This window comes from Rhinichthys klamathensis, unplaced genomic scaffold (genome assembly GCF_029890125.1).
Source record: "Rhinichthys klamathensis goyatoka isolate OS25496 unplaced genomic scaffold, OSU_Roscu_1.1 h1tg000121l_1, whole genome shotgun sequence".
Classification (NCBI taxonomy): domain Eukaryota; kingdom Metazoa; phylum Chordata; class Actinopteri; order Cypriniformes; family Leuciscidae; genus Rhinichthys; species Rhinichthys klamathensis.
This window is the reverse complement of record NW_026606658.1, coordinates 3,290,813-3,317,812: the sequence shown is the minus strand read 5'-3', so window position 1 is coordinate 3,317,812 and position 27,000 is coordinate 3,290,813. Positions and strand designations below refer to the sequence as shown.

The window sequence follows — 27,000 nt, the reverse complement described above, 5'->3', positions numbered from 1 at the left end:
TTCTTTTTTTTTTTTTTTGCTGGCGGTGCTATAACAAACAACATTGCCAAAGATGGTTGTAGTGAAATAGTAATGGTTATCAATTCAAAAGCAGCTTTATTTGTCAGTAGGAGGTAGTAATCTAAAGCAGACCTCTAAAGCTCCATGATTTATACTATAGGATTCAAGCAGAGGCTTGGAGTATCAAGGCTGGAATGATTAGCCAAAACGAGTAGCTACACAAAATCAGTCAAACGACTACTGTTTGTCTTACTGTGTGCGTTTCTGTGTGTTATTATGTGTACAACTCTTTCTCGTTGCAGAGTTTGTTGTCTGTTCATGATACTGTGGCCAGGAAGAGTTACGATCCAGAACTTCCTCCTTTGCCAGATGACATTGATGATGAAGAAGACTCTGTCAAGATCATTCGACTGGTCAAGAATAAAGAGCCTTTGGTGAGAGAACTTCCTTCTCACACACACACACACTTACACAAACACATGTAATTTTCCACATACTGTCAAAGCCAGACATATATGGGCTGCCATAATTCAAGCATACGTAGTGGAAAACACTCTTGTGAACACGAAGCACATAAATAAATGCGCATTCGCATGATAGTGTTAGTGATGTGTTTGGCTCACGCTCTCTGTTCACCCTCATCCTCTAGTTCCTCAGTGACCACATATCCTCTGCCTAAACATGACACAGGCCACATTCCGCATTACATTACATAGAAACCAGCTCTGTGTCCAGTGGTCTCCTGCGGTGAATAGATGTATGTGTCTGTTCCACTTTCCCTTAGGTGTCATTCACAGCTCTCTCTAAGCCAGATTTTTGTCCAACGTTTGCTCTTCCATTTCGTCTAATTTCTCAGTGAGCTGTCAGAATCAGGACCTCTGTTTACTTGTATTGTCAGCAGTTACCCAAGCCTGTTTGGCTTAAGGCTGTACTGTACTTGAAAGTGACAATGAATGAGCACTGACATTCATTTTTTTGCTCATTCTCAAGTTTTGAGAATCACAGAATGACATATTAGATCATCTCATATTTAACTGAGCATTTGTTGAGCTTGTGGGAAGATTTATTGAAGGTGGTAGTGTAGCGTAACACTTCTGGACTGATGTTGACTTTCTAATTCCTTAACTTAAAGTACTGTCTGTCGGCCTGACAGACCTACCTTATGTCTAATTTTATAACCAGTTTATACTGAAGTGAGACACACATGAAGGCTAATTTACTTCTTTTTTTTTTTTGGAAAGCAATTTATTGGGTACTTGTTTTTACTATCACTTTTGATCAATTTAATGCATCCTTGCTGAAAAGATTTATAATGTTACAAAACATTTTGATTTTAAAATAAATGCGTTTCTTTTGAACTTTGATAATCAAAGAGTTCTGAAAAAATGCATCATGATTTTTTACATTATGACTTTCAACATTGAAAGTAATAAGACATATTAACTTCTTAGGCACTAAATCAGCATTTTAGAATGATTTCTGAAGGATCATGTGACACTGAAGACAGTAATTAATGCTGAAAATTCAACTTTGCCATCACTGGAATAAATTGCAATTTAAAAAGTATTAAAATAGAAACGGTTATTTTAAATTGTATTTTTTTATCCACAATATTACTGTTTACTGTATTTGATTAAATAAATGCAGTCTTTGTGAGCATAAGATACTTTTTTCAGAAACATTAACACATCAGTTGTGTATGGTAGATAATGAAAATGCATTATTTGTGAATGTCCCTACTGAATTATTTGTTTTAGAAGTCCTGAAATAGCATTCTAGATCAAATGTTACAGAATTCAGATTTAACAGCTGTAGACCAGCATTTGATCTTGAATGCATGTTACTTCCTCCTAAGTGAAATGAAATGCAAAATAAATATCTTCTTTCCTGTAGATAAACAGGTCTGACCTGTGGCCCAAGTCCTCAGCAATTTTACATGATGGCTGCCCTCAGAGAAATCTCAGTTTACATTTTATATGTAGAAAAAAACAGTTTTTCAGACAAAAAGTCCAATGTGTTTTTCTCCCCAATTCAATCAGCCCACTGAGCTTTGCACTGAATTTCTTTTTGCAATTGTTTCTGATTTTAACTTGAAATTGTATATATCAGGCTCAGACAGCACATGCAGTCATTATTACAAAAGGACTGCAAAGTTTAACTTTAATTTACTTTTTTTTTTGTTGCTCTTGTGTGTGGTAGTTAGCAGGCTTTTGCCTCAGAGGATGATTCATCTGTTTGTATAATTGTGATTAGTTGAATGGGTAGGATTCGGTAGCTCTGATTAATTGCTATCATTTTTCAGACCATGACATCATGCAGGATTTTAGTGAGGGGAGTAATGAGAAGAAAGTGGAAGGCGGGTGGGGGGTGTTGGGTTCAGGTCCTTGGACTTTGGGGGTGGGACCCAAATCCTCAAATGCTCTCCCCTCTGTTTGGTAACTTTAACCTGCTGATTTATTAGCAGCAATGGCAGGAGGCTGAAATAATTGGGCTTGGATCAGCATACATGGCAGCAGCAAAAGTGAGCTCAGTGGTGGATTTTATTGAAAGAATGTGTTGTTTTGGATAAGGTTACTGAAAGGTCTATAGGAAGGCAAAAGAGTGTGTGTATGGGTGTGTGTTTGTTGGATAGATAAAGTGTATATGCTATATCCAGATTTTCAGACTGAGTAATAGGAGGATAGGAGACAGAACAGACATTTGCCAACAAGATGATTTGGCTGTAGATTGTGTGTGCACTCATTTCATCTCATGACTTGTGTTGGTTGGCGAGCATCTAGGTGCTTATTGCACATTTAAGTTGGAGCGTGACCAACAAAATCTTTAATCCCTAACTATACAGTTTGTCTTGTGATGTAGTAGTCTTCTTCAATCTCCATGTCACTCACCCTGAGGGCTATATTAATCTACCCCCTCACCTTTTTCAAAATGAGAACTTTATCTTGCTACTTTTAAATTTGATTACAAATTTTCAATCAATTTGAGTGAAAAGTTGAGACAAGTTTGGTTGTACCTTTTGCTGTAATGACAACACCACAAGTGCCTCATTTATTTATCTCACACAAAGGTCTGTTGCAAAGCACACATTTCTCAGTAAATAGGGTGAGATATTTTATTTATGAATTAAACCTAAAAGTCATTTTGATCTCTTTGTATGGTTTAAAAGTATTATCAAATGAAACTCAACAGTGTATAAATGTGCAATTCAGCAGGACTACAACAGTGCTGAACTCCCTTCACGCCAGTCATGACGACAATAGTTTGCGCGCCATTTATTTATTATGTGCACAATTATTACAGTAATCTATATTACTATTGCAGCAGCAGAAATTATAATCAGAATATACAATCAGAGAAAACCAAAGCCTAATATTTTCTTCTTAAAGGTGCAGGAAGCGATTTCTGAGAGATGCTGTTGAAAGTGGATTGGGCTGAACACCAAAACACACTTGTAGCCAATCAGCAGTAATGGGCGTATACACTCATGAGGGGGGAGGTGCCTGTGCTGCATAGCGTCTGCATCCGAAATCGCATACTTCCCTACTATAAAGTAAGCGAAAAACTGAGAATAGGCAAAAAGTACCCTGATGACCTACTACTTCTGACGAGATTTTGAAGTGCGCACACGATGAACACTTTACTGAGGCCACGGGAGAGGATTTATGAATGGCGGTGAAGTGACTTAACTGACGCTGGTACTGCATCCCTGAGCTCACGCAACAGGAACGAGCGCAATAGACAATGCAAATTGGCAACGTGCATTATCACAAACCAAAACAAAAACAAACATTCCAGCCTGGAAACACACATTTCAAAGTAAAATAACTGGCTGTAGAAGTGTTTTCAGAGAAACTAGTATATGAACTTAGCATGTTTCCTCAATATATGCAAACATATGGTATTTTTATGCTTTTATAGTAGAGTGACATTTAAGTGTGACATTGTGTGACAAGAGTGACATTACAGCACCTTTAAGCCTAACATATTCATACTAAAAGCTAAAATCCTGTGTTCTTGGAATCAGGGGGCCTTTAAAGGGACACTTCACCCATTTGCATTAAGCTTTGTATTGTTAGAAACCCAGTCATATATTATAATGATCGTGGATTTTTCCTTTATTTTTCCCTGAGATGGGAGAAATAAGGATTTAAGTGTTTTACTTCCTGCTTTTTATGACGTAAAAATCGTCATTTTGCGTCATAAAAAGCAGGAAGTCCCATTTCATTGAAAAGTGTAGAGACTACAAAAGCAAGCTCATCATTTATTCAGGGTGTGGGACCCACTCACGCTACAGACCTATTACAGATCAGTGGGTGGGGCTTCACTTGCAGATACAGAAAGCAATATCCGCCATCTTGTTTGGAAGCTATAAGCTAACAAGCGCTGTGGAGATAGGAAGTTACGACAATGACGGATGAAACTAAACATGATATGGAAGAAGAGGATTTTGAAATTCTGCTACTCGAATCCGGTGTTCGTGGCTATTTTTACGAGTCGCAATATAGTGAAGAGCAGCTGAGCCTGATGGAGGAACAGGAGGCGGCTGCTGCGGCTTCTGCAGCCGAGTCAGAAGACCTGCCTGTCGTGGACGAGGAGCCCGGACTGGCTCGAGCTGGGCGGACTGCTGGTGCCTGTGCTCTCGCTGTGCGCGACGGACACAGATAGAGTCCGTCTACTGCAGAGAATTTCAACGATCGCAATTTCTCCTGGACGAAATCTCTGAATCAGACGAGCACACGGACGTTTGTGTTGTGATCCATCCAAGTTTCGCACCGCATATGTTCTGACTGAACATCCAGGTATCATCATCATGCAATAATTCACCATATAGAAAGAAATACAAACGAGGAGTAATTCACTAATGAGTTTGCCAATGTAACGGGGTTCGTTGTTGTGGGAAGAATGAGGCGGGAACCGGCAAACATTTAAACATTTTAATAGTAAAATAAACAAATACAAAACAAAAATATAAGCGAGCAGCCCCTCACTGCTGGCCACACACAACAGAAACAAAACACAACATAAAATCAGGCCTGTTCCTCTCTCGATCTGGACTGTCGTCGCTCCTCGTTTTATGCGTCCGCTCCTCGGTGAGAGACGCGAGAGAGACCGGTGCGTCTCACAGCTGTTGTTCATTATCACTCGCGCCACCGGCCTCGCGCTGTCCTATCACATCCCTCGCCCTCGTCCTGCTCGCCACAGCCAACTAACTAGAAATTTTGTGTGAAATGAATTTCTAACTCTGGTGGCAGCTAACGTTAGCCTTGTAGACGGAAAAGTGATTTCTCTGATGTTTGCGCTGCTGGTCTGGATTAGTGGGAGTGGCTTGCGGAGCTGTGCAATGTGGTGCATTGTGGGAGTTGTTGTCTTACATACAAATGCGCCCTAAAGTTATTTTCTGTCTTTTCTCGGTCAAGAGGGCATCAAATTCAAAATTTCTTTTACATTTCGACTACATATATGACCCACTTTCAATAAAGATTAATGTTGAAATGGGTGAAATGTTCCTTTAAGATCTTTTTTTTTTTTCATAAGAATTTTTAAATTAAGGAACGTTCTTACAAATTTCTTAACAACTTAGATTTTCTATGTTCAGTTCCAGCATAAAGCTGGTCGTTTGAGTGTTTTTGTGGAGTTCAGGTTTTTTAAGGCATATGACCACCTGAGTTTGTGTGATTCTCATCGCAGTTTCAGTATCCCAGGACAATGTCAATGAAGCATGCGGAATGTCCTAGAACACTTTGATTTGGCTTATTTCTTTCTTTTGGCTTATTGTTTTTGACTACCATTGTATAGATTTCACTGCCATGAACAAAGGACCAAAACTCAGAAACCGTGCAGCCAAAACAAGACTTGCTACTTTGGGAAAAAACATTTTTTTTGAATGTCAGTGCTTAGATTTGTCATGTTGAGCCTTGGAACGCAAGCACAGCCAGCAGACATTCTGTACTATTAAAGTTCACGCTGTTCTCATTTCCTCTGTGATCTCTCATTGGTTGACACAAGGCTTCATTAATGTTTCCTCTCAAGTGCCTTCATTAGAAATGTTTTTGTATATGTTGACATCTGTTTGATGTTGGATATTTAATAGTAGCAGTAGTAGTTTTTGATTCTTGATATAGTAGATTATATAGTAGTACAGTAGGGTATATATTTGTGGTATGAGGACTCCAATGTAAATGAAATAAAAGGGTAAATGTAGACTGCCCTGGAGTTATACAGGATTTATACATTACCAAATATATATATGGTGTCTATTTCTACATTAATCTGAATTTAGCTCTTGCTTCTGAAGTTTTTCATCTGTTCTTCCTTTTCTTTTGAAGCAAACAGAAGATTATAAGGTTTGGGTTAGCAGTGAAAAACCGAGCACTACGGTATGTCACTTTCTAGAAATAATGGAGGCACAAATTAGATTATGGAGAAAGACAGGAGCACACATGTTAGCGCTTTTGAGATGCATCTGTGTACACAGGAGAAATACATCATGGCCCTGATGGCTCAAAAGTTCTCTCCAGTGAGACATTGAGGACAGAGAGACTGACATGCACCGTCAGAGGGTTATGTTGACCTGAGAGCTAATGTGTCACTCATCTCCCATGTTACCTGGGATCAGTGATGGACTGAAATAATGGCCAGGCAAATTTCCGTTCCATAATCTACAGCATTGTTAACAGAATAAAAAAAAATGTGTTCGATTTGTTATTTGTTTATTTATCCAAAAAATTAAGAAACATTATTTGTATAAATGCAGATTTATTAGGGAGTTTGTCTCTGGTCGTTATGTAAGTGTAAGGCCTCTCTCCTCACCTTTTGCTGTTCTTCTAATCTTTCATTCATTCATCTGCATAGTGTGCTCTGATTTTCCCAAGTGTCCATGCTTCTGTGTTTATATCCTGTTACAGAGCGTACGGGAGGTGCTCGAGCGCACACTGTGCTCTTTGTGTAGTGAGGTCTGCTCGTCTTGAGAAGGCATTTCCTCATGTAGGTGAAGGAACAAGATCTGACTTCTGAAAGTGATGTTTCCTTAGTGGGGTGATTACAGTGAACACAGGCAACACTTAAAATGCATCCTATGGAAGATCTGATGTGTGAAACCACAGACACACACAGATTTATGTCTTTTATACTTTTGAAGCAAGCAATTGTTGTTGCACTCAGTAGCAGCCCCCACTTACTGATGAATCTTATTAGTCCAAAATTCCATATAAAATAATATTACAAATAAAATTGGTTGTGATTAGTTGCAATTTTTAGTGCAGTATTTTGGTTTCAGCCTGGACAGAAAAAAATACTTTGCTGTAAACCTGCTCAGCAGTGTGTTTTCTCATAGGATATAAAATGGCCATGTCTAGCTTTTAGGGTCATACTGCAGGAGACATTTAAGATGGTATCCAGCGTTTTATCCCAGGCCTCAACTTCCCTCTTCCGCTCATTCCCCCTTTACCTCCACACATTCCCATTTACCTTCCTGTCATTCTTTCTTCTTTCCATTCGTTTCAGGCATGTCCTGTTTTCAGCCTATATGCTGGCATTCCTCAGCCTTATTACCTTAATGAGACCCAATTTTCCTTTTTCAGCAAAATACTTGTTAATGATAGAACTGTAATGCAGCAGGGTTAAAGCAACATTTTGTCTGTTTACTGAGCAGGTCATTGAAGGGTTAGTATAACAGTCTATATAGAGGGAGTGGAACATCACACACTTAATGTTTGTTTTGAGTCTCACTATGTGTTTGTGTGTGTGTGTTTATAATTGGAAGTTTAATAGCCCTGTTTAACGCGTATCTTCTGCCTACTGGTTTACTCGCAGGTGGCATAAATCAGCAGTGATAATTGCGGCTAATTGTGTTTAAATGACCTCGCTGCTGTTCTTTTTGCTGTCTTTTCCTCCCCAGCTTTCTCCACTGCCAAATCTGCAGCAAACACAGCCATGTGGTTCTTGGTAATTTGTTAATTTAAGAAGTGACTTGAAGAGTGTGTGTATTGTTGTTTGTTTTCACGCCACTTTAAGTAACTCTGTGTCAAACTCTCCTTTTGTATTTGTTTTTTCAGGTCTGTCTTGATAGTTTATTGTAAGTTATGATGTCATAGTGTGTTCGAGAAACTAAGCTTATATATTTATACGCACCAAAGAGGTCTATAATACTCGATCCATTAGTTTATCATTAACCTCAATAGCTATGTTTCCATCCACTTATTTTTATGCGCATTTTGTGATATCGCATAAAAAAATACTGGAAAGAAATGGAAAAGTGTGCACAAATTCTAAAAATGTGCAAAAACTTGAGTCTGCGCTCAATTAAGTCTGATAAACTTTTTATCCGATAAGAAAATATGCGCATAAACTACGATGGAAACACATTTAATGAATAAATTCCTCGATGCGCATCATAAAAAGACGTGACTGCGACGGGATGGCATAACTGGACTAATCAGCTGACCGATCTCGTTGCACAGCATCTGAAATGGCTTCTGTGGCTTCTCCTACTGCAGCAATTTCGATTTTTGTGATATTTAGTGTCAGTTTATCAGGAAGTGACGATTTTGCTCTCTTCGGCTAACTGGATTGAAACGGTGCTTTATCCGCAAATTCTTTATGCGATATTCCATTTTTGCGCATAAGTTAACTTCACAACTTTGGATGAAAACAGGGCTATTGGCCATTGCTTGACTTGCACAGGTCTTGCACTTGCAATTTCTCTACATAAATGTAATGTGTGTGTATATATACACTTACCTAAATTGCGAGTTTCTAATGCAACTCAACGAGGCATTCGCAACTCCCCTATTCCGCGTATGCCTTGGGCGGGAATAATTTAAATGAGGAATATTGTGATACGTTTCCAGAAGAAAACTCAAGACTAGTATCAGTTTCAGGGAGATCAGAAACAGTGCTTACTGATATATTGAGAATAACTCTCTTTAGAGTGGACTTTGTGCTTTGTAAATTTGCATACCTTATTCATGCTCAAACAGCAATATTACACACGAAAGACAATTGAAAATGTAAAAAAGCATAATAGGTAATCTTTAAAAATCTTACCGACCCTAAATTTTTGAACGGTATTGTGTATATAACACTAATAATTCAACTATAAAACTTTACAACTAAGTGTTGTAAAGAAAGAAATTGTGTATTTTGGCAGCAGAATGGTATAGCTACGCAACCAGGCCATGCTAACCAGGCACACCCCTTAACCCATTGGTATGTAATACCCCCACAACATCTTTTTAAAGTTTATTGACCTTGTAGATTGTCTTTGTATTTGTACAAAAGCAAAGGCAATCAACCAACTTCATCTAATGTCTCTGTCGGGAGAGTAAGAGTTCATGTGAGCAGTTGTTGTCATCACACTGTAGTCAGGAGCGGTGGTGTCCTTCTGATGTGCGTTTTGATTTTTTGCGTCTGTCAAACTGTCAATGGGTGAACTACCTCCTAATGCAGTGGTTCCCAAACTGGGGTATGCGTAACCCTGGTGGTTACGTGAGGTGACAGCAAATCTTAGCAAAACGCACTACATTACTGTCGATCAATGTACCTTTAAAAGTGGGGTTTTAGCACTTACTAGCACGAAGAAGGAATATAGAAAAACACTGTGCATAGAGATCAATTTAAGACTCAAACTCGCAGCTTGTGATTAAGTCCGTTATTAATAACCCATTCATAAATACAGCCAATTGCTTTGTTACTGAATGAATGACTCAATGACTCACTCATTAAGACAGTAGCCGCGTTTGCATTACCCTTCAAATTGCGGAAATTGAAATTACGAATTGAAAATACGCACAATGGAAACACGTCAATTTCACAAAAATTTCCATTTATTGCAAAAAAGTTTTTAATGCTCGCATGAGGTGGTTTTTCAGGCAATTCGATAAAGGAATATTGGAATAATGGAAACAGTTTTTGCGCATTTACACTCACCTGACTTAGAAGACGCGGTGTGTTTGGACAGAATACGAAAGTTCTTTATTATACTCATAAAAGAAGAAAAAAGAATTACAGGAATACTGGATTCTAAACCTCAAAGAAATGCCACAATCAAGACCTCGGAGAAGAAATGAGGGAGAAACACAGAGAAACACCTCATATATGCCGTTCACAGTATAAGGGTCTTTCCTTGCCACTAATGCTTGGATAACACGGCACGTCTCCTTCCATCAATAATAATAATGTCTAGTGCGGTGGCTCTGATATATATAAACCTACCAACGTCCGTTGCCCTGATTTTTGGAATGACTTATCGCGTGAGGAAAATAGTTCACAATCGTTCTTTATCGATATTTAGAAAAAAATCGCAAAAGTTTTGCGTAAATCTGTAATGGAAACGCGCCTAGTAACTTGCCGCACCTACTAGCGGTTTTAGTTTAATACAAATATCACTTAGTTTTACCATTATTTATTGCCTTATTATATTAATAATAAAATGTATGGAATTTTAAGAATGACATAAAACATGACACCTACATTTAATAGGGTTAGAAAAACTTTATAAAGGTAAAAAAAATGCACCTGTAAATCAATTTAAGGGGGGCAAATATTGTCCCTTAATGGAAAAGATGTGACTGCAGTCTAAATTGAAGAGAAGGGGGTATGCAGAAGGATGTTAAATGCCTCAGAGGGTACATCACTGTAAAAAGTTTGGGAACCACTGGCCTAAAGAATGACTGCTGTCCATCTGAGCTCTGCACAGATTAAGCCATCCACTTTTGGCTGGCCTTATAGTAACAGTCATAAGCATTTATGTGCTAAGAGTCTCAGCATATGGAGCTGATCACCTCCACAACAGGCAGCCGTGGGTTACGTTACTGATGAGTAATTTAGGGAGCCGCGGCCTCTTATTCTAACTTGCTTAATTTTTCTTCCATCTCAGTTTCTGCTTTCTCTCTCTCTCATCGGTTGGAGGAAAATTTTTCATTAAAGTCTATTTATAGAGCATGTTTTAATGGGCAGACCTCAGAAACAGGAGGAAATAAGAAAACGTTGAAAATGCTCAATCAAAGAACCTGCTCATTTCCTCCGGCTGCCTGTTATAAGTGACCTTTCTGTGAGAATGAAGTTGCACTCGTGAGGATCGTGTGAGCTAGATTGTGAGGATGACTAACAGAGGTGGAGTTCCTGATGGGTAAATTGTGCCTGCGTGATGAGTTTGGTTAGTCAACCTTGTGAAGCATGGCTGTCTCAGCATTATGTGTGATTGGAGGAAGTCCATCATGTCCGAGGCAGAGATGTTTGTCTCAGGCTAAACCTACATCGGAATAATGTCAGCTCATGCACCAAGAGAGAAACAAACTTCAGTCATTTGCCAGCTTAAATGGCAAAGAAAAATAATTTGCTTTAATGCGTATCACTCTTGTTTTGTAGTTTCGTTTTTTGTTTGGTAACTGAACAAAGAGTTTATATATCTTCAAGATTTGCACAATGAGCAATGGTGTTGATTGTTGAGTCTGTTGTGATTTGTATTGATGTGAAATAAAAATTGTTGAGTGAATAATGTTTCAACACATTGGCTTCCGCACTCGATTAAACAGGACAGTTCAGTATGTTCAGTGATATTCTATTGAAATCATTGTTTTGATCTAACGAAAAGGTTTTGGAAAGGTTCTACCATTCACTTTATCACATTTAACTAAATTAAATGGTACATCAGAGATCTAATTCTCTTTCTTTACTCCCTTTCTCTCTGTCTCCCTCATGTGTGTCATTAACACCACTGCTTTATCTCACGTTGAGATGTAACAGCTAAGCTGATCACTGGTTTCTGTCACCTCCCAAAGCTCCAGGCCAATCGCCGCCGCCTTCTTCCAGGTCACCAAATTGGTCCAATTATTTGATCAACAGGAAATATTCACAGACTTCTGAAAGGAGCGTTGACAAACGGCTGCACTTTCCATCATAGAGGCTGTGTTTAACACATCAGACGACGACCTTGAGCCAATGTATTAGTCATGATAATGACATCGCAAAATCATTACAGGTGACCAAGTCATCAAAACGACTTTGACCGCAGATAATTGGTCTTACTGAGGTAATGCAGATAGAAGAGGACCATGTCTGTGTGTGTCTTTTAATGTTTTTTTTTTTTTTGAGAATCGTATTGATATGCCATTGGACCAACTTTCGTCAAGGCCGATATTTCACCTCTTTCAGACAATTGAAATGAGGTGAGGTAAAAACCCTGATAGGTTTTTAAACACACGCACACTAGAGGACCAACTCCACACCTTCATCCACTGTCACGGATGCTTTAGAAATAATAACAGCCTCAGAGACACTGATGCAGAAAACAGAGGGTGAAATAAAAAGGAAGACTAAAGCTCAAACTGTCTGACATGCCTGTCTGTGTGTGAATGGCCCTGCTCCCTGCTAGGAATCTTGCTGTCTTAGTCTCACTGTCTAATTTCGCTGTGTGTTTGTGTGTGTGGTGACAGCCCATGCTGTGAGTGTCTGGCCACATGTCTCTGTTACAGTAGCGTATGGGTATGTATGGCAGCAGGAGGACACACAGGGCTGGCATATTGTTGGCAGACCAGTGCCATGGATAGCTGGTGATTTTGGATTCCTGTTTTGGCAATCATAGCAGTCCATTTAAGCCATTAAGCTGTTGCATGTATCTAGCCATACTTCAGTCTGCAGTAACAGAGCACTTACTTTCTTGCACATAGTATACGCACAGAAAATCACATGCACACATATTTTATGTTTCAGTGGCCATGTTGTGTACTGGACCTTTTCACTGTTTGTATCATTCTGCTTGTCTGATTTTGTGCGGGCAGACTGGGGATTTTTCCAAGTCTTTCTACATAGTTATGCCAGTAATTGGTGGCAATTGATTGTTTTGGAGTGAGTCATTGAATCATTCGTTCAACTGATGCGTTCAGACACACTGATTCATTCACTCTATTTTTTGGTATTGCCCAGAACCCATTGCGCGTTGGATGAGGATTCGATTAGAACTGCAAACACAAATAAAAAGTGTTTAAAAACTACAAACATGATGGTGGATGTGTGAGACCCGACGGTTAAGAAAAAGGAATTTGAGTGATTAATAGTCAGTATCTAATCTGATGAAAGAATATTTATTCAAAATTATCCACATTAGATTTCATCTTGCACTGACATTGTGAACTTTTGTAAAGATACATTTTGTCATTAACTTTTAAATATATCTTAAAGAGTTTCTTTCTTCATAAAGAGTACAAACCTTTAGGTAGTACCAGTGTAGTATAAGTAGGCGAATTTGGGCTCAACTTCACCAGTGAGTGATTAAAACATTAATTTAACTACCGTAGTTTTTTCAAAAACACATGTATTCAGGAATGATACAAGTGACTGTCTTTATGAATCATTGAATATTCTAATAGACATTTATACTCCAATTAAACCAATTTTTTTTTAGACTTTAATGCTTGTATCAACCTGGTCACTGTTAAGTTACTGTATGTGTTTACTTTAAGCAAGTGTGGTTGTTGACTCTTTGTATGTGTGTTACAGGGTGCCACCATAAAGAAAGATGAACGTACTGGAGCGATCATAGTGGCACGCATCATGAGGGGCGGGGCAGCAGACAGAAGTGGTGAGCACTAATGCGCCTCTTCTCTTGCTACACAAATGTACCCTAATAATACCCAGATGTTTAGTTTGTTTACACAAAGCCTGAGATGGTTTATTACACTGAATAAACTGTGGTCTCTTCTTAACTTCTCTTGTTATCCACTGCTATTTGTTGCATCCAGGGCTGATACATGTCGGAGACGAGCTGAAAGAGGTTAATGGTATCCCTGTTGATGACAAAAAACCTGAGGAAATAATCCGCATTCTGGTATGTGTGTGTTTGTGAAGAGACAACTAGAAATCCCATAAACAGCATGTTTAACAGTTTGTAGTATTGTGAAAAGGTGGTTTTATCCAGTGGGAATTGTTTAGACTGTTAATGTGTGAAACATTATAGGCTAATAATCTAATGTTTTCCTCCTAGCTATTGCAGAATAAATTAAAAAATGTTTTAGCAACAGAAAGTTATTGTGAAATAAAAAGACAAAAGGAATGCACCAGTGCACGTTGTTCATTTAATTTACTAAAGAGGTTATTGATCGTGTCTTTTTGTTGATTCTGCTCTGTTTACAGTCCCAGTCGCAAGGTGCCATCACTTTTAAAGTGGTCCCAGCCATCAAAGAGGAGGCACAAAGCAAGGAGCCCAAGGTACAATTCATCAGCATTGCTGCCGATCAGACATAACAGTTTAGGATAAAGAGATGGCCGATATGGGATGTTCTACTCGGATGGTGGGGGTTTGTCTGTATATGTACTGTGGGCTGCTGGCTTGATAGATGAACTTTTGTTCCCATCCATCTTCAACACAAATGATTTGCACTAAACCTCTCAGCTCCTGTCTAGCTTACAAACAGTCTATGTCGATCTGTTTCTAAACCAAGTGAGCTACATGAAACCTCAATAATGACTGATTTTCTAATCCAGATTTTTATATCTGGATGTCTGGATAAAAGCATTTTTATCCAGACATCAATAGCTGTATTTTTATCAGTGATCCTGGCCTTTATGTTGTCTCTACATTCATTTGTAGATTAACTGTGAAATTATTACATTATAAAATATATAAACCTATAAAAATGTAAGTGTTTTTAATTGCGATTACGGTAATCACAGAAAGAATGTGTGATTAATTGAGTTAATTTTTTTAAATCGATTTATATATAATATCCGTGGTTAGTCATCGGTCGTGTATGGCATTAAAAATGTAAAAAAAAATGGCATTAAAAAGCATTACATTTTATTTGAAGATACCTGCAGAAACCCTTTTACAGAATTGAGTTTGGACATGAGCTAAGTTAAAGACTTTATACTAATAAACAAAAAACATAAACTACTAACAAAAATATTTGGTGAAAAAATAGCACATTTTTAATTATTTTGGTGATAGTAGGTCTATAGGTTTTAGCAAACCTTTGCAATGGATTCTGGGATTAATCATTCTAATGTGCTGAGTTTTTTTGTTGTTGGTCAAATACAATTTTTTTTTTCAATTTTTTTTTCAATACTATTTGTAGTATTTTTGTGACAATTATACATTCTTAATTTTTTTTTTTTTAAATCTAGAAAGCTGAAAAAACAGCATTGATTTTAAATAAGTAGAAATCTTTTTTTTTTTTTTAAATTAAATATGTAATCCTTGCTAAATTAATTAATTTATTTAAAAAAAAAGATTGACCCCAAACTTTTGAGTGTTGTGCTGTAACCATTTCTTTGCGGGTTTATTCTATTAGTTTTACTGTGCTGTAATGGTTTAAATATGTTTCAGTTTTAAATTCAGTCATAACCCACATGTGTGTTATCCAGTGACAATAGTTTACTGTTTTCCGCACGTGTAATGAATATGTTGAAGTGCTGCTAATTGGCTGCACATGTGTAAGAGGGATAAAAAATGATGGAGTGCAAGACAGAGAGATGAAGCGTTCCCTCAGGATGTATTGGTGTGTTTGTGGGGGACGTTCTCCCCTGTAACATCATTTTTCTGTATGGCACATGCAGCTCTCTAAATCAACACAAGCCACTGGTCTGTGCTTTGGGGACTTTGCTGTCTCCGTTTGCTCTCAGTAACTCTTTATTTTCTTATTTGTCTTTTTTATTGATTTGATACGTCTGCTCAATCACTCCAATCCTCCGAACACCTCATGATGTCCTTTAGAAAAGCACTAATGAGAATCGCATAGCATTTCCAAGAAGATTTTACATGTGTATGTGTGGAAATTAAGCCTGTCTGCTATCCAAAAATGCACCTTGATTTGGTCAGTATTTCGAGAGGGATGGAGCAGATGTGATTTGAATTTCATCTTTCTCTCATTTCATTTTAATCCATTTAATGTTAGTCTTGAAGCTGTTTCTCTCTCTCTCTTGCTCTTCAGATGTTTGTAAAGGCGCTTTTTGACTTCAATCCAGCTGACGATAAGGTGATCCCTTGCAAGGAGGCAGGCTTGGCGTTCAGGATGGGAGATATCTTGCAGGTTATGAGCCAGGATGATGCCACCTGGTGGCAGGCCAAACTCGAGGGCGATGGCAACCCGCGTGCTGGACTCATCCCTTCCAAACACTTACAGGAGAGGTTAGCCAATGCTTTTCTCTCTTCCCTACTCATTTCCTCCCACTATCGCCAGTTTTAAATTCAACAGCCCTCTTTGACTCCATCAACTTGTCCGCCCTCTGTCCAGCCCCCTCATATATCATATTCACCTTTCATGCATCCATCTCTCTGTCTCTCGATCATTCCAGACTTCTTCCACTCCATTACAACCTGACTTTCACTCCCTACTATGAAAGGAATGACTTTTCTGACTTTTTTGTATTCCTCATCATTTTTTTTCCCTTTTTGTGCAAGTCGGCTCGGCCAAAATACTTTGGATTTCCGTGGCTGTCTGGGCTGGAATGAGTAATGACAGACAATGATAGCACTGGTTCACATCCACTTTGGACGTCCACGCACGGAAAAATTGCACATCAGTGGCTTTCTTTTTCGTAAAGTGGACTCTGATATGTATGCATATGTGTGCTGCCTTAGGAAATAGCTTCTTTGCTCTGTTTCTCTTGAAGAAAGTAACTTTCAATAGTAAAACATATTTTGAACCTGTCAGATGTACAGTAGCAAGTGCTGTTTCTGGCTGACCACTCTCTCTCTCTCTCTCTCTCTCTCTCTCTCTCTCTCTCTCTCTCTCTCTCTCTCTCTCTCTCTCTCTCTCTCTCTCTCTCTCTCTCTCTCTCTCTCTCTCTCTCTCTCTCTCTCTCTCGCACACACACGCACACACACACACGCATACTCTCTAATGGATACTTAGGCAGGTAGCTCTGCATTGTAGTTAAGTGTTTAGTAATCCCCATATAGCTGTGAAATCTGATGGTTTTACTGCTTGTGTCTGTACAGCTACGCTCATGGCAACAGAATAGGGTTGTCAGTCAGGTTTGTAGTGCTAAATTACCAATTATTAAGTTAGGTTTAAAAACACATAGGGATGTAAAAAAAAAAACTTGCATCACAATAAGTGTAATTGTGAATGTCAAAACATTTGGTAACTAAACAGAATTTTATTAAGTTTAGTAACATTTTACAGTGTTTACATGAGTTGACTGAATATCTTTTAGAATACACGATGGTAAAAGGTCGGAAGGCCGAAGTTTTTTTTTTTTTTTTTAACTACCACTGGTTATGAATTGTGCTAAAATAACATTGCCTTATCTTCTCTGAAAAGCTTTCCACACATTCAGATGACATAAACCACACTTTCAATAAACAAAAAAAAAAAAATCTATTTAGAGATGAAATGTTTTCTGTGTTGAGACAAATCTTGTGCGATGTCCTAAACTGCCGGGATAATCACACAACGTGGTCCGTTAATGACACGTCCGATTCGCGAACTAATGACTCCTTTGAACCGATTAACTTTAATGAATGGTTAAAACAACTGATCTGTCCAACGCTGAACTCAAGAGACATAAATCGGAAACACTTTACAATAAGGTAATTTAAAGTGTCTAGTTAACATTCTATTAATATTAGTTTCTATGCGGATTTACTCCATGACAAAACCACCCAAGTCATTCTAGAATGATTCATTCTTTCCAAATAGAGCTATTCAAGTCATCTGGTGAAACTGTTTTTATATCGCAATATATATCGATATTGACATTGGTAAATATCGGTATCAGCCATAACAGCAATATTAATATTGGTTATCGGTATCGGCCACAATTTTCACATCGGTGCATCACTAAATTCATGTGATTTGATTCCGATCTTGATTCAATATTGACTCCTTTGGAGAAATATTTGGTACAGTAGATGCCTGTTTTTTTTTCTCAAGAAAAGAAATCTCACCTAATGCTGTAAACCTACAGAACCCTGTCAGCTGGTATTATTAAAGGTTATATAATACGTAAACTTACGTATTAAAGGTAAATATAATATGTCATTAAATAATTATTATAACGAAAACGATAACAATAAGTAAAAATATAACAAATATGTTATATTGTGCACATATTTAGCAAAAGACTCCTCTCTATAGCTATTTTTTCCCTGACAACTAACGTGCTATGGTCATTAAATGGCTTTCCTGAGGTAAATGTAACGTTATGTGACATAATTGTTCTTCTGCTGTTTTATTGACCTCTTTCCGTGGTTGAAAAACACTGATTGATCAATATTATATATGAGGCATATCTTTCGGTAAGTTGTACTGCATCTATAAATAAAAAGTAACAGATGATCGGTTCATGTGCCACTTGAGCTCAGCTGAGATGCTACGGTGGTCTGTCACGTCACATTTACTAGTGCTAAAACTGTATTTATTGTCTGAATTTCGTAATAAAATTGACAGAATCTGAGAGCTGAGAATTTTTTTCATATCAAAAGAAACCTGCTCTGTCTTGTCTGTCAGTGTCCTCTTTGCTTCGCGATTTTTCTCAGCGTGAGAAAATGGATGTGTGCCGTGAGAGCGTGTGAAAAGTGTCAATTGCGTGAGTCTCATGATATTCAAAGACCAAACAGACTCCTTTACACACTGTTGTAGGTTGATTTAGATTTGATGTGTGATTGCTTCTCACTTGCACATATATCAGTAAATACAGTTCTCTGTCCCAAACACTAGATCTGTGAATGTATACTATCTGTTTACTACTATCTATATATCTTTATCTTTCTCTCTGACTTCCTTCAGGAGGTTTGCAGTCTGGAAACCCACAACCATCACTACTCTTCAGAGGACCCCCAGCAAAAGATTTTGTAAGGACCACACTCAAACAATCATGCAGCAACTAAAGCAACCACTGAAACACATACACACAGCTTAACAATGTTGAGTAGGTTTTACCCCTACTGGCTGAGTCGGGCCATTAGTAGTTGTCCCACTATGAAAGAATTATAATTAGCAAATTTTTTAAAATATATATATTTAGTAGAAATGTTTGTATTTTTCCATTTAAATTTAAGTTTACTTAACATAATTTCACTTTATAAAAGTGTTTTTTTTTAAGTGCTCCAAAAACTGGAAATTATGTACATATAATGTAACATTCAAACACTTTTACTGGAAAGCGATAGCATATGATGCAAAACATTACTCTTTGGTTTGTCGTTTCACATTTTTAATGGCATCATTAAAGGTGGTTACAAATAATTTTTGACAAACCTCACCCATGATAGTCAACTAGATAACATTCGTTTTTTTTAATGGTTTACAAATTATGATGATTTGTCACCAAGATAAACAGTTTTGATTACATTATAGAAACTGAACAGTGGTTCTCAGCCAGGGGGATGGGACCCACTATGGGAAAAAACTTTCAGAGAGGCCAAAGAATGACTTAAAAGCATTTAAATAAATAAATTATTATCAATATATTAAGATAATCAAACTCCAAAAAAAAAAAAAAAAATTACTTTAAAGAATTTTGAAATCTCTGGAATCACAAAATTCAATTCAATACATCAATACTCGGTTTCTGTTAATTATGACAAAACTGCTTCAATTCAATTCAATTCAACTTTATTCTGGCTCAAAGTCCAATATAGATACAAGACACACACACCAAATAAAAAGAAACAACAATTAAATAGGCATTTTAAAAAGACAGCTGTACCAATGCCTCCACAGCTTGGACTGCTTGTTTTCTAACTTTTTTTTTTATTACAGCAAAAATATCAAATAATGTGTTAGACAACAGGGGCCTTAGAGTCAAACAGGTTGAGAACCTCTGGTTTAAAACATGGTTATAAAAGATAACTGAATGTAAAATTTCCAGTGGTAATGCCCAAAACACTCTCTCACTGACCTCAGGCTAGACACCGTTTTGTTGAGCCCTGCACACACTCATCCCTTTGTTCCTGGACTACAGCAGAAATGATTTTCTGTCGTATGAGAGAGGCCCATGCAATGCAGATGCTGTGACGAGACAGTGGCTTAAAAGAAATGAATAGAAGGAACAGCAACCGGAAAAGATTAGATGAGAGGGTGGGAAGTGCAAGGTGAAGTGAATGCAGACAGGGAGCCAGACTCCCCTGATTGGTGCCAGACAGATATGTGCACACATGTGTATTCATGTACATGTGCATTAATGCACGCCTGGACATAAGCTTCCTCTCCTGCTTTTCATTAATCTCTCACATTTGACTATTGTATGCGTGTGTGCGTGTGTTTGTACGCCACAGCTCTAATCTCTCCCTCCGACTGACATCAGGGGTCTTTATGGAGCTATGCTGGGTTACTCTCTACACATGGGCGCACTTAAGACTCACCACGAGACAGACCCGCAGCAACACTCTCGACATGTTGCCGTCATCTGTACAGCTACACGCACACTTGATTGAATAATACAGCCACTCTGGATTCTTATCCCCAATGCCACATGTTTGGCCTCCCACCTTTCCCATTTTTCTCTGTCACTCCGTCGGCTGCTTAAAACAAAGTAAAAGTAAAAGTTGATGTGTGCGTCACTGAATTATCAGTATTGATGCGTTTTCCAGGACCACCCCAGGAATCGTGAAACTGTCATCTTCGCAAACTCTTTATGTTTCACTTAATGAACAAGCATAAGTAATATTAAAGTCCTGCTTTTATGCTGCTTTTCATATGTAGAATTTTTCGGAATCACGTCACGTATGGAAATATGTCAAACGCGCTCAATTCAGAAACACAGAAAGCTAATGTCTCCATGTCTGACTTGACCAGAAGCAGACCGTATACAATATCAATCCAAACTCAGGTGTTGTAGATGCATATAGGTGTGCTTGGAAAAAAATTAATTGTTTGTTTGAAACCGCATGATTGTGCACTTTAAAAGTAAGACCATCTGTCCACTGGCCTGCAGTGCGGTGACGTTAGCCCATATTTCAAAGAGCAGCGATGAGGGGCTTTCTCTGGATGACTGAACACACGCTAGTGCTTTGCACTACAGACATGTGCTGTCAAATAAAGCCTTACTTATCAGAACAGCATGACAACTAGCTGAGACTGTATGTCATATCCATTATAAAACCCACACCCCTGGGCAGGTACAGAGACTAAAACTTTCAGGGTTTCCACGGTTAAATCATATTTAAAATCATGATTTTAAGCATGGGAATGTCATGGAAATTAATCTTAAAAACAATTGAAAGTCATGAAAACGTTTTTTTTTTACATTGTAAAAAAAATATATATATAGTTATACAATTTTGTAGGCTAGAAATAGTTTTTTTTATGGATTAAATAAAATAATTTAAGTCAATATCAAGTAAATCCTTATGAAGGACTGGACAAATTACAGTGCACACAGTCTAATCATTGGTCTGGTTACAAAAAGGTTTGCTGGTTCAATCCCCACAGGATTGCTCGCCACCATTGTCTTTGAGCAAGGTACTTAAAGTTGGCATGACATGTAAGTTCACCCTATCTATTTTCTAAACGCATCTTAGTGATCTTATTATGAATAATAACCATGCATATGTTTCTCTTTCACTTATTTTTTTTGACCTCGTATTTCAAAATGTCATAACTTGATCGTCCAATAAAATGACAGACTTATCTGGTGACGTATGCTGGCCTTCTCCGATCATTTTTGTCCACTTAAACCCTGATTCTTTCTTATAATTGCCTACAAGCTCGCATTTAGATCTGACTCATCCAGTCAACAACCAATTGTTAGAACTAAGTCCCACCCAAAGTTTTTTTTCTTCCTTGTTTGATAATTATTTTCATTCGAGTGTATGTCCCAATCTGGGATCCACATCTGTTATATCACAAAACGTTGGGAAGAAGGAGGGATGTTACTTCTCCTTAGTGATTCAGTCTTGTTTACCAAATCGCTTCCTTTCAATTACTTACTCCCAGCATCCCGCCTCCTCTGCGATCTACTCCTTGCCAAAGGAGGAGTATTGGAGGCCATACTCAGCCTCTGGCCCTGCCTCCAGTCCTAAGACTGTGACGGACAAGGTTCTCTAGAGGGATTAGGCGAAGGCTTAGACATGCGTGGGATGTATCCCCTGAAAGCTGCTGACCGCACCCTCACGTCTCTAAGCCTTCTGGCTACCGTCTCCACAGACGTGCCAAAAAGAGACTGGCGCATTAAGGAGAGTGTTTTTTTTTTTCTCTCATTCTCCTTAATGTCTGCCAAGTTGAACCACAGATGCCTCTCCACGGCCACCATCTCTGGCATTGAACAAGAAATGACAGCGGCAGTTTATTTGGTAGCCCGGAGGTCCAAATGCATGGTGCGGAGTGGCTTCGCGACTGCCTCCCAGACAGTCCTTGCCCCTGATCCAAGTCTTTAAGCAGATCGGCCTGGTACGCTTGCAACACTGTTGTCGTGTGCACACAACCACCAGCCTGACCTGCTGCCGCATATGGCCTGCCATTCAAATGGGAGGTAGTCCTCAACGCAAGGCAGGGTCGCAGTGAGGAGGTTATGGCCTGACAGGATTTGCTCGTCAAAAGTGCCGCAAGTGACTTCCTGTCTCTCGGTGGGCCATCACCTCCAGAAACTCCTCGTGGAGCTGGCAAGCTGAGAGAGCTCACTTTAAGCAGTATCCTCGCCCTCTTAAACCACATCCACCTCATCTTGGCTGGATGATGCCATCAGAATTTGCTATCTGTTTGTGGACAGCAGAGGGGGTGGATTTATTAATAACATCCGCCTCAATTAATGAAAGTACCGGTACTGGAAGCGTACTATACGCTACATGGATAAAAACATCTGTTAAATGACTTCAATACCTAAGACTTAAGAATCTTTATTAACGGTCACATGACCAGGTTCTGTTATTTATGTTTTTTCTTATCCCCATTGTGCCAATGACATCGCATAAAAGTGGAGGTGCTTCAGACATGTCAAACCAGCAACCTTCCGGTTACCAACCCAGAGCCTTAACCTGTCAGTTAACCCTCTGGGGTCTGAGGTGTTTTTGGGGCCTTTGAGATGTTTTGACATGCCCTGACATTTGTGCTTATTTCAGCTACTTAAATCATACCATTTGCCAACATATACATTTGCTGTATTCAGCACAAACTCTGCTACAATAATACGTGAGCAAAATGGATGTATATGTTTGCATTTTATAGAAAAAAAATATTATGCGTGGTTAATACGTTTTGGGAAAAAAAATGTCACTGCAATAAGGCCATTTAACACATACTGAATAGTTGTCCACAAGACTTTTGAGTTACTATTCTTGTAGGCTAGAATTTTTACTTCAAAATGAAGTGAAAATCATTCTGACCACTCTTTCACAAACAACAATATAACTATTTAAATTTCTTACGTCAGTTTTTGGTCAGCACTGCTGAATGCGTGGGAGTGTGAATGGCCATGAATATTAATGTGATATACACCTGGGTGGGAAGACTAAAGACACTCCCCCAATGGCCCATCAAGGTGCTGTGAGGCAGCCTGAACTAAGAATGATTCACTGATGAATAAAAAGTTAAAAAGAACAGCATTTATTCAAAATAGAAATCTTTCCTAAGAACGTAAAGACTTAAAGTCATTACTATCACTTAACACATCCTTTAAAAAAAAAAAACATAAAAAGACCAAACTTGTTTTTTTTATTAAAAAAAAATGTATTCAAAGAATCCTAAAAAAAACTATTACAGGTTTAAAAAAAAATAAGCAGCACAACTGTTTCCAACATTGATTTTTTTTTAAAATCATATCAGAATGATTTCTGAAGGCTGATGGTTAGTTAGGTAAGTTAGCGGTACATCTCACTGATGCTGACATCTGTCCATTTATATTTGCAGCCTTTTGCAGTTGCCTTGGCAGCCTGGGTAATAGACTAACCAAAACTGAACATTTATATATAAAAAATATATTGTATTTACTTAGACAGTATCACATATTTGCATAGGCGTCGATTTCGGTGGGGGCGGTGGGTACGCTTCCCCACCAGATTTCGTCATGAGTCATTTTGTACCCACCACTTTTGGAAACATTGAGGCACGGATGTACCTAATACAAATAAAACATCTCCAGTTAACTAGCAGAGCATTCATTTAGTCCGCTCTTAAATAAGAGATCTAGCGCTAAAATGTTTTGTTTTTGAACTCAAGCTAAGCGCTCGTGTCCGCTGCTATCAGTGTCATTGATACAGTGTTCTCTTGTGGCGGCGCGCGCGCAGTCTTCACTCGGACGCGCTCTTCAATCTATCGCCGTTGCGGCGGACACTCTTCATTCCGGTGAAATCACAAAATAAAAGGCACACAACTGCTTGATTTAGACTGTAACCACTGATGAACATATTCGGTTTTGATGAGGGAAAAAAAACTATACCGAGGGCAGATTAGAACCCGTAACCTCTGACACGCTTGGCAAAAGATCTGCCACTAGACCGAGTTTCAAAAAGTTTACACGAGCGTATAGGTAATATTCCCTATGTCAAAACTAGGCAAAATATAGTCTAAAAATTCATTTGAGCTCTATGATCAGAAAAGGAATTATATAACACTAAACAACTTACTCCGAGCTTGTATCATCGGCGGGGTCAATTCGTTCTTCAAAATGCAGCCGTTCGTCGTGAGTTTCAAATTCCTCTGAGGAAAAGGTGAATTTTTCCCTGCTGTCCATAATCCTCTGAAGGAGTAGCGTGCTGCCATCCTCAAAACGCGATGAACTATCAGTGATTCTGATGAAGAAAGTTACTTCGTGTTGTTATGGCATTGATCGGGGGGCGTGCCGCGTGTGCGATGCATAGATTGCCTATTTACCATGTGAAAAGCTCTATGGGCGTGGCGGCCTCAGCTAATTAAAGACATTTTATATTTCACAAAATGAAATATAAAATGTGATTGTGGACTGGATTTTTTTTTACCTTTTATCACAGTCTTGGACATGTCAAAGATTAGAAACAACATTGGTTTTGATGCATTGTTAGTTTTTGTGCAGCATCAGATTTTTAACTTTTTCTCCCTCATTTACTGTTTGTGGCTGTTTTTGCCCCATTGACTTCCATTATAACCACATTTTTTGATTGCAAAGCCATGACACCATATAATCATAAATTTTTGATTGTTGGTGGTTTTCCCTGTTGGGAAGAGGTAAAATTTGTAAATTTTACTGTTGATAACCAGGTGGCACCATTAACCCTTTAGATTAGGCCTGTGCAAAAAAAAAAAAGCTTAGTTTCTGGCTTTTACATGGAGTTATATGGAGTATAATAGCATATTAAAGTGTGTGAGACGAGAGTGTGAGAACTCACCTTGATGCATCTGAGAAAATCAAAATATGCACCTCAGCTCTCAGAACTGGAGTAAACAAAAACAAAGTAAATGTATTTATGCATCTGCTGCTTTTTGATGGTGAGTAATGCAGACTAAACTAAAACAAAGCAACTGGATTTAAACGCTTGCATTCAAGCCTGCTGGTCATTTGATGTTTTTTTGATGGTCATTTTGATGGACAAGTGGCTTCACTTGTCCTAAACCTTAAAAGTCCTTGGATCCCCCTTTTTTTCGTTTGGGTCACACCAACAAGAAGAAAGATGCCTAAGGATTCTCCTGACTGATAGCACACAATTTTACTGCCCTCCATCCTCCTCTTCATGGTATTGCTTTCTTGGCAGGACTGTGTGGATGTGTATGGCAGGCTGTGTAGATGTTGCCCTTTGCTCGTGTGTGTTTTGATTTAAGCTTGTTTAGTAGAATTGAGACCACATGAACTGGAGGAAGCTTTTAAAGTGACTCCAAATGTTCCCATGTCTTCAGGCATGCACATGCACATTCAAATACACACTTTCTCTGCTGTTATGAACTGTTAGTAGTTCTATAGCTGCAGTTTCCTATGAGGTAAGCAATGGTTTACCACTTAATGGCATACTGAAGACTTTTCATAGAATACAAACAGATTTTTACATTTGTTCAACATTTAAAGGCGTAGTTCAATTGAAACTGATCATTTGCTCATCCTGATGTCGTTCCAAACCTTTATATTGTGTAAAAGAAGAAATTTGAAGAATGTTAAAGAAAAATTGCACCCCATTGACTTTCATTAAAACAGCAGAAGAAAAAGTCAAACGGGTTTGGAATGATTTGAGGATAAGTAAATCATGACAGAATTTCTATTTTTGGTTGAACTGTACCTTTAATTTTTATATTTCAAATCATGTTTGTAATATGTACTTCCAGTCACATGACTTTATCTTTCCTTTTATTTTTTTTCCTTTATAAGATGATGAGACAGTCGAATGGGGTAGGTCAGTTTCTTCTTCCTCCATTAATTTGCTTCTCCCATCACTCTCTTGATCTGTTTTTAATCTTTTTATGTTTATCATATTCCTTTCTTTGCTTTCCCAGTGGAGGAGATTGAAGGTACACCTTTCAGACTAACTCTGGTTCGCCTATGAAATATCATAGCCATTAGATCATTGGCTGGGGACCCCTGTATGTGGTAATAGAGTACCTGAACAATGAAGATATGGTTGATTAGAATTCATTGGTCCACAACAGCCTAATGGAGCGTAGCAGAGTGTGTAAAGGGGCCAAGAGTTCATTACCCTACTGTATCTCTCTCATACTGTATACAAAAACACACATTCACAAGCACACAATACATCCCTATTTGCCTGACCAACTATGCCTTACACTTTAAATGAGATTAGAATGATGAGTGCTCAAATAAATCCCACCCATTTTAGTCTTTCTCTATGATAGACCGTGTGAATGTGATTGTGAACATATTCCCCCAGTATTTCATAGTCTTATTGTTGTGAGAGACGCAAAAGATGTTTTAACTTATTTTACCCCATCTGTAAGGTACGTATTGAATGTATTATGTGTTATGTCTAATAGACAAAAGAAATCTGAAGTTTATGGCCCTCATGGAAAGTCGTGGATGTTGAATGTGAACACTGCCAATAGATCTGTCCACCTGGTTTAGTTGTAGAGGATCAATAGATGAAAGAAATATGACCTTTGTGCTTGTCTGTAAACCGTTTAAAAGTTTGTTGTCGGTAAGATTTTT

The 27,000-nt window shown here is 38.3% G+C and overlaps 1 protein-coding gene across 2 annotated transcripts in view; it reads left to right on the top strand.

Moving 5' to 3' along the window:
• mpp7a (MAGUK p55 scaffold protein 7a) overlaps window positions 1–27,000 on the top strand; it is a 98,314-nt gene that overhangs the window by 42,951 nt on the left and 28,363 nt on the right. Inside the window, exons 6-13 of one of the 2 annotated variants that reach the window (XM_056255556.1) lie at window positions 303–434; window positions 13,498–13,579; window positions 13,740–13,825; window positions 14,131–14,205; window positions 15,927–16,123; window positions 18,729–18,793; window positions 26,209–26,229; window positions 26,334–26,348. In XM_056255556.1, the coding sequence (XP_056111531.1) occupies window positions 303–434; window positions 13,498–13,579; window positions 13,740–13,825; window positions 14,131–14,205; window positions 15,927–16,123; window positions 18,729–18,793; window positions 26,209–26,229; window positions 26,334–26,348 (673 nt within the window). The remainder of the gene's footprint in view (window positions 1–302; window positions 435–13,497; window positions 13,580–13,739; window positions 13,826–14,130; window positions 14,206–15,926; window positions 16,124–18,728; window positions 18,794–26,208; window positions 26,230–26,333; window positions 26,349–27,000) is intronic. The other variant, XM_056255555.1, reaches the window with a different exon arrangement.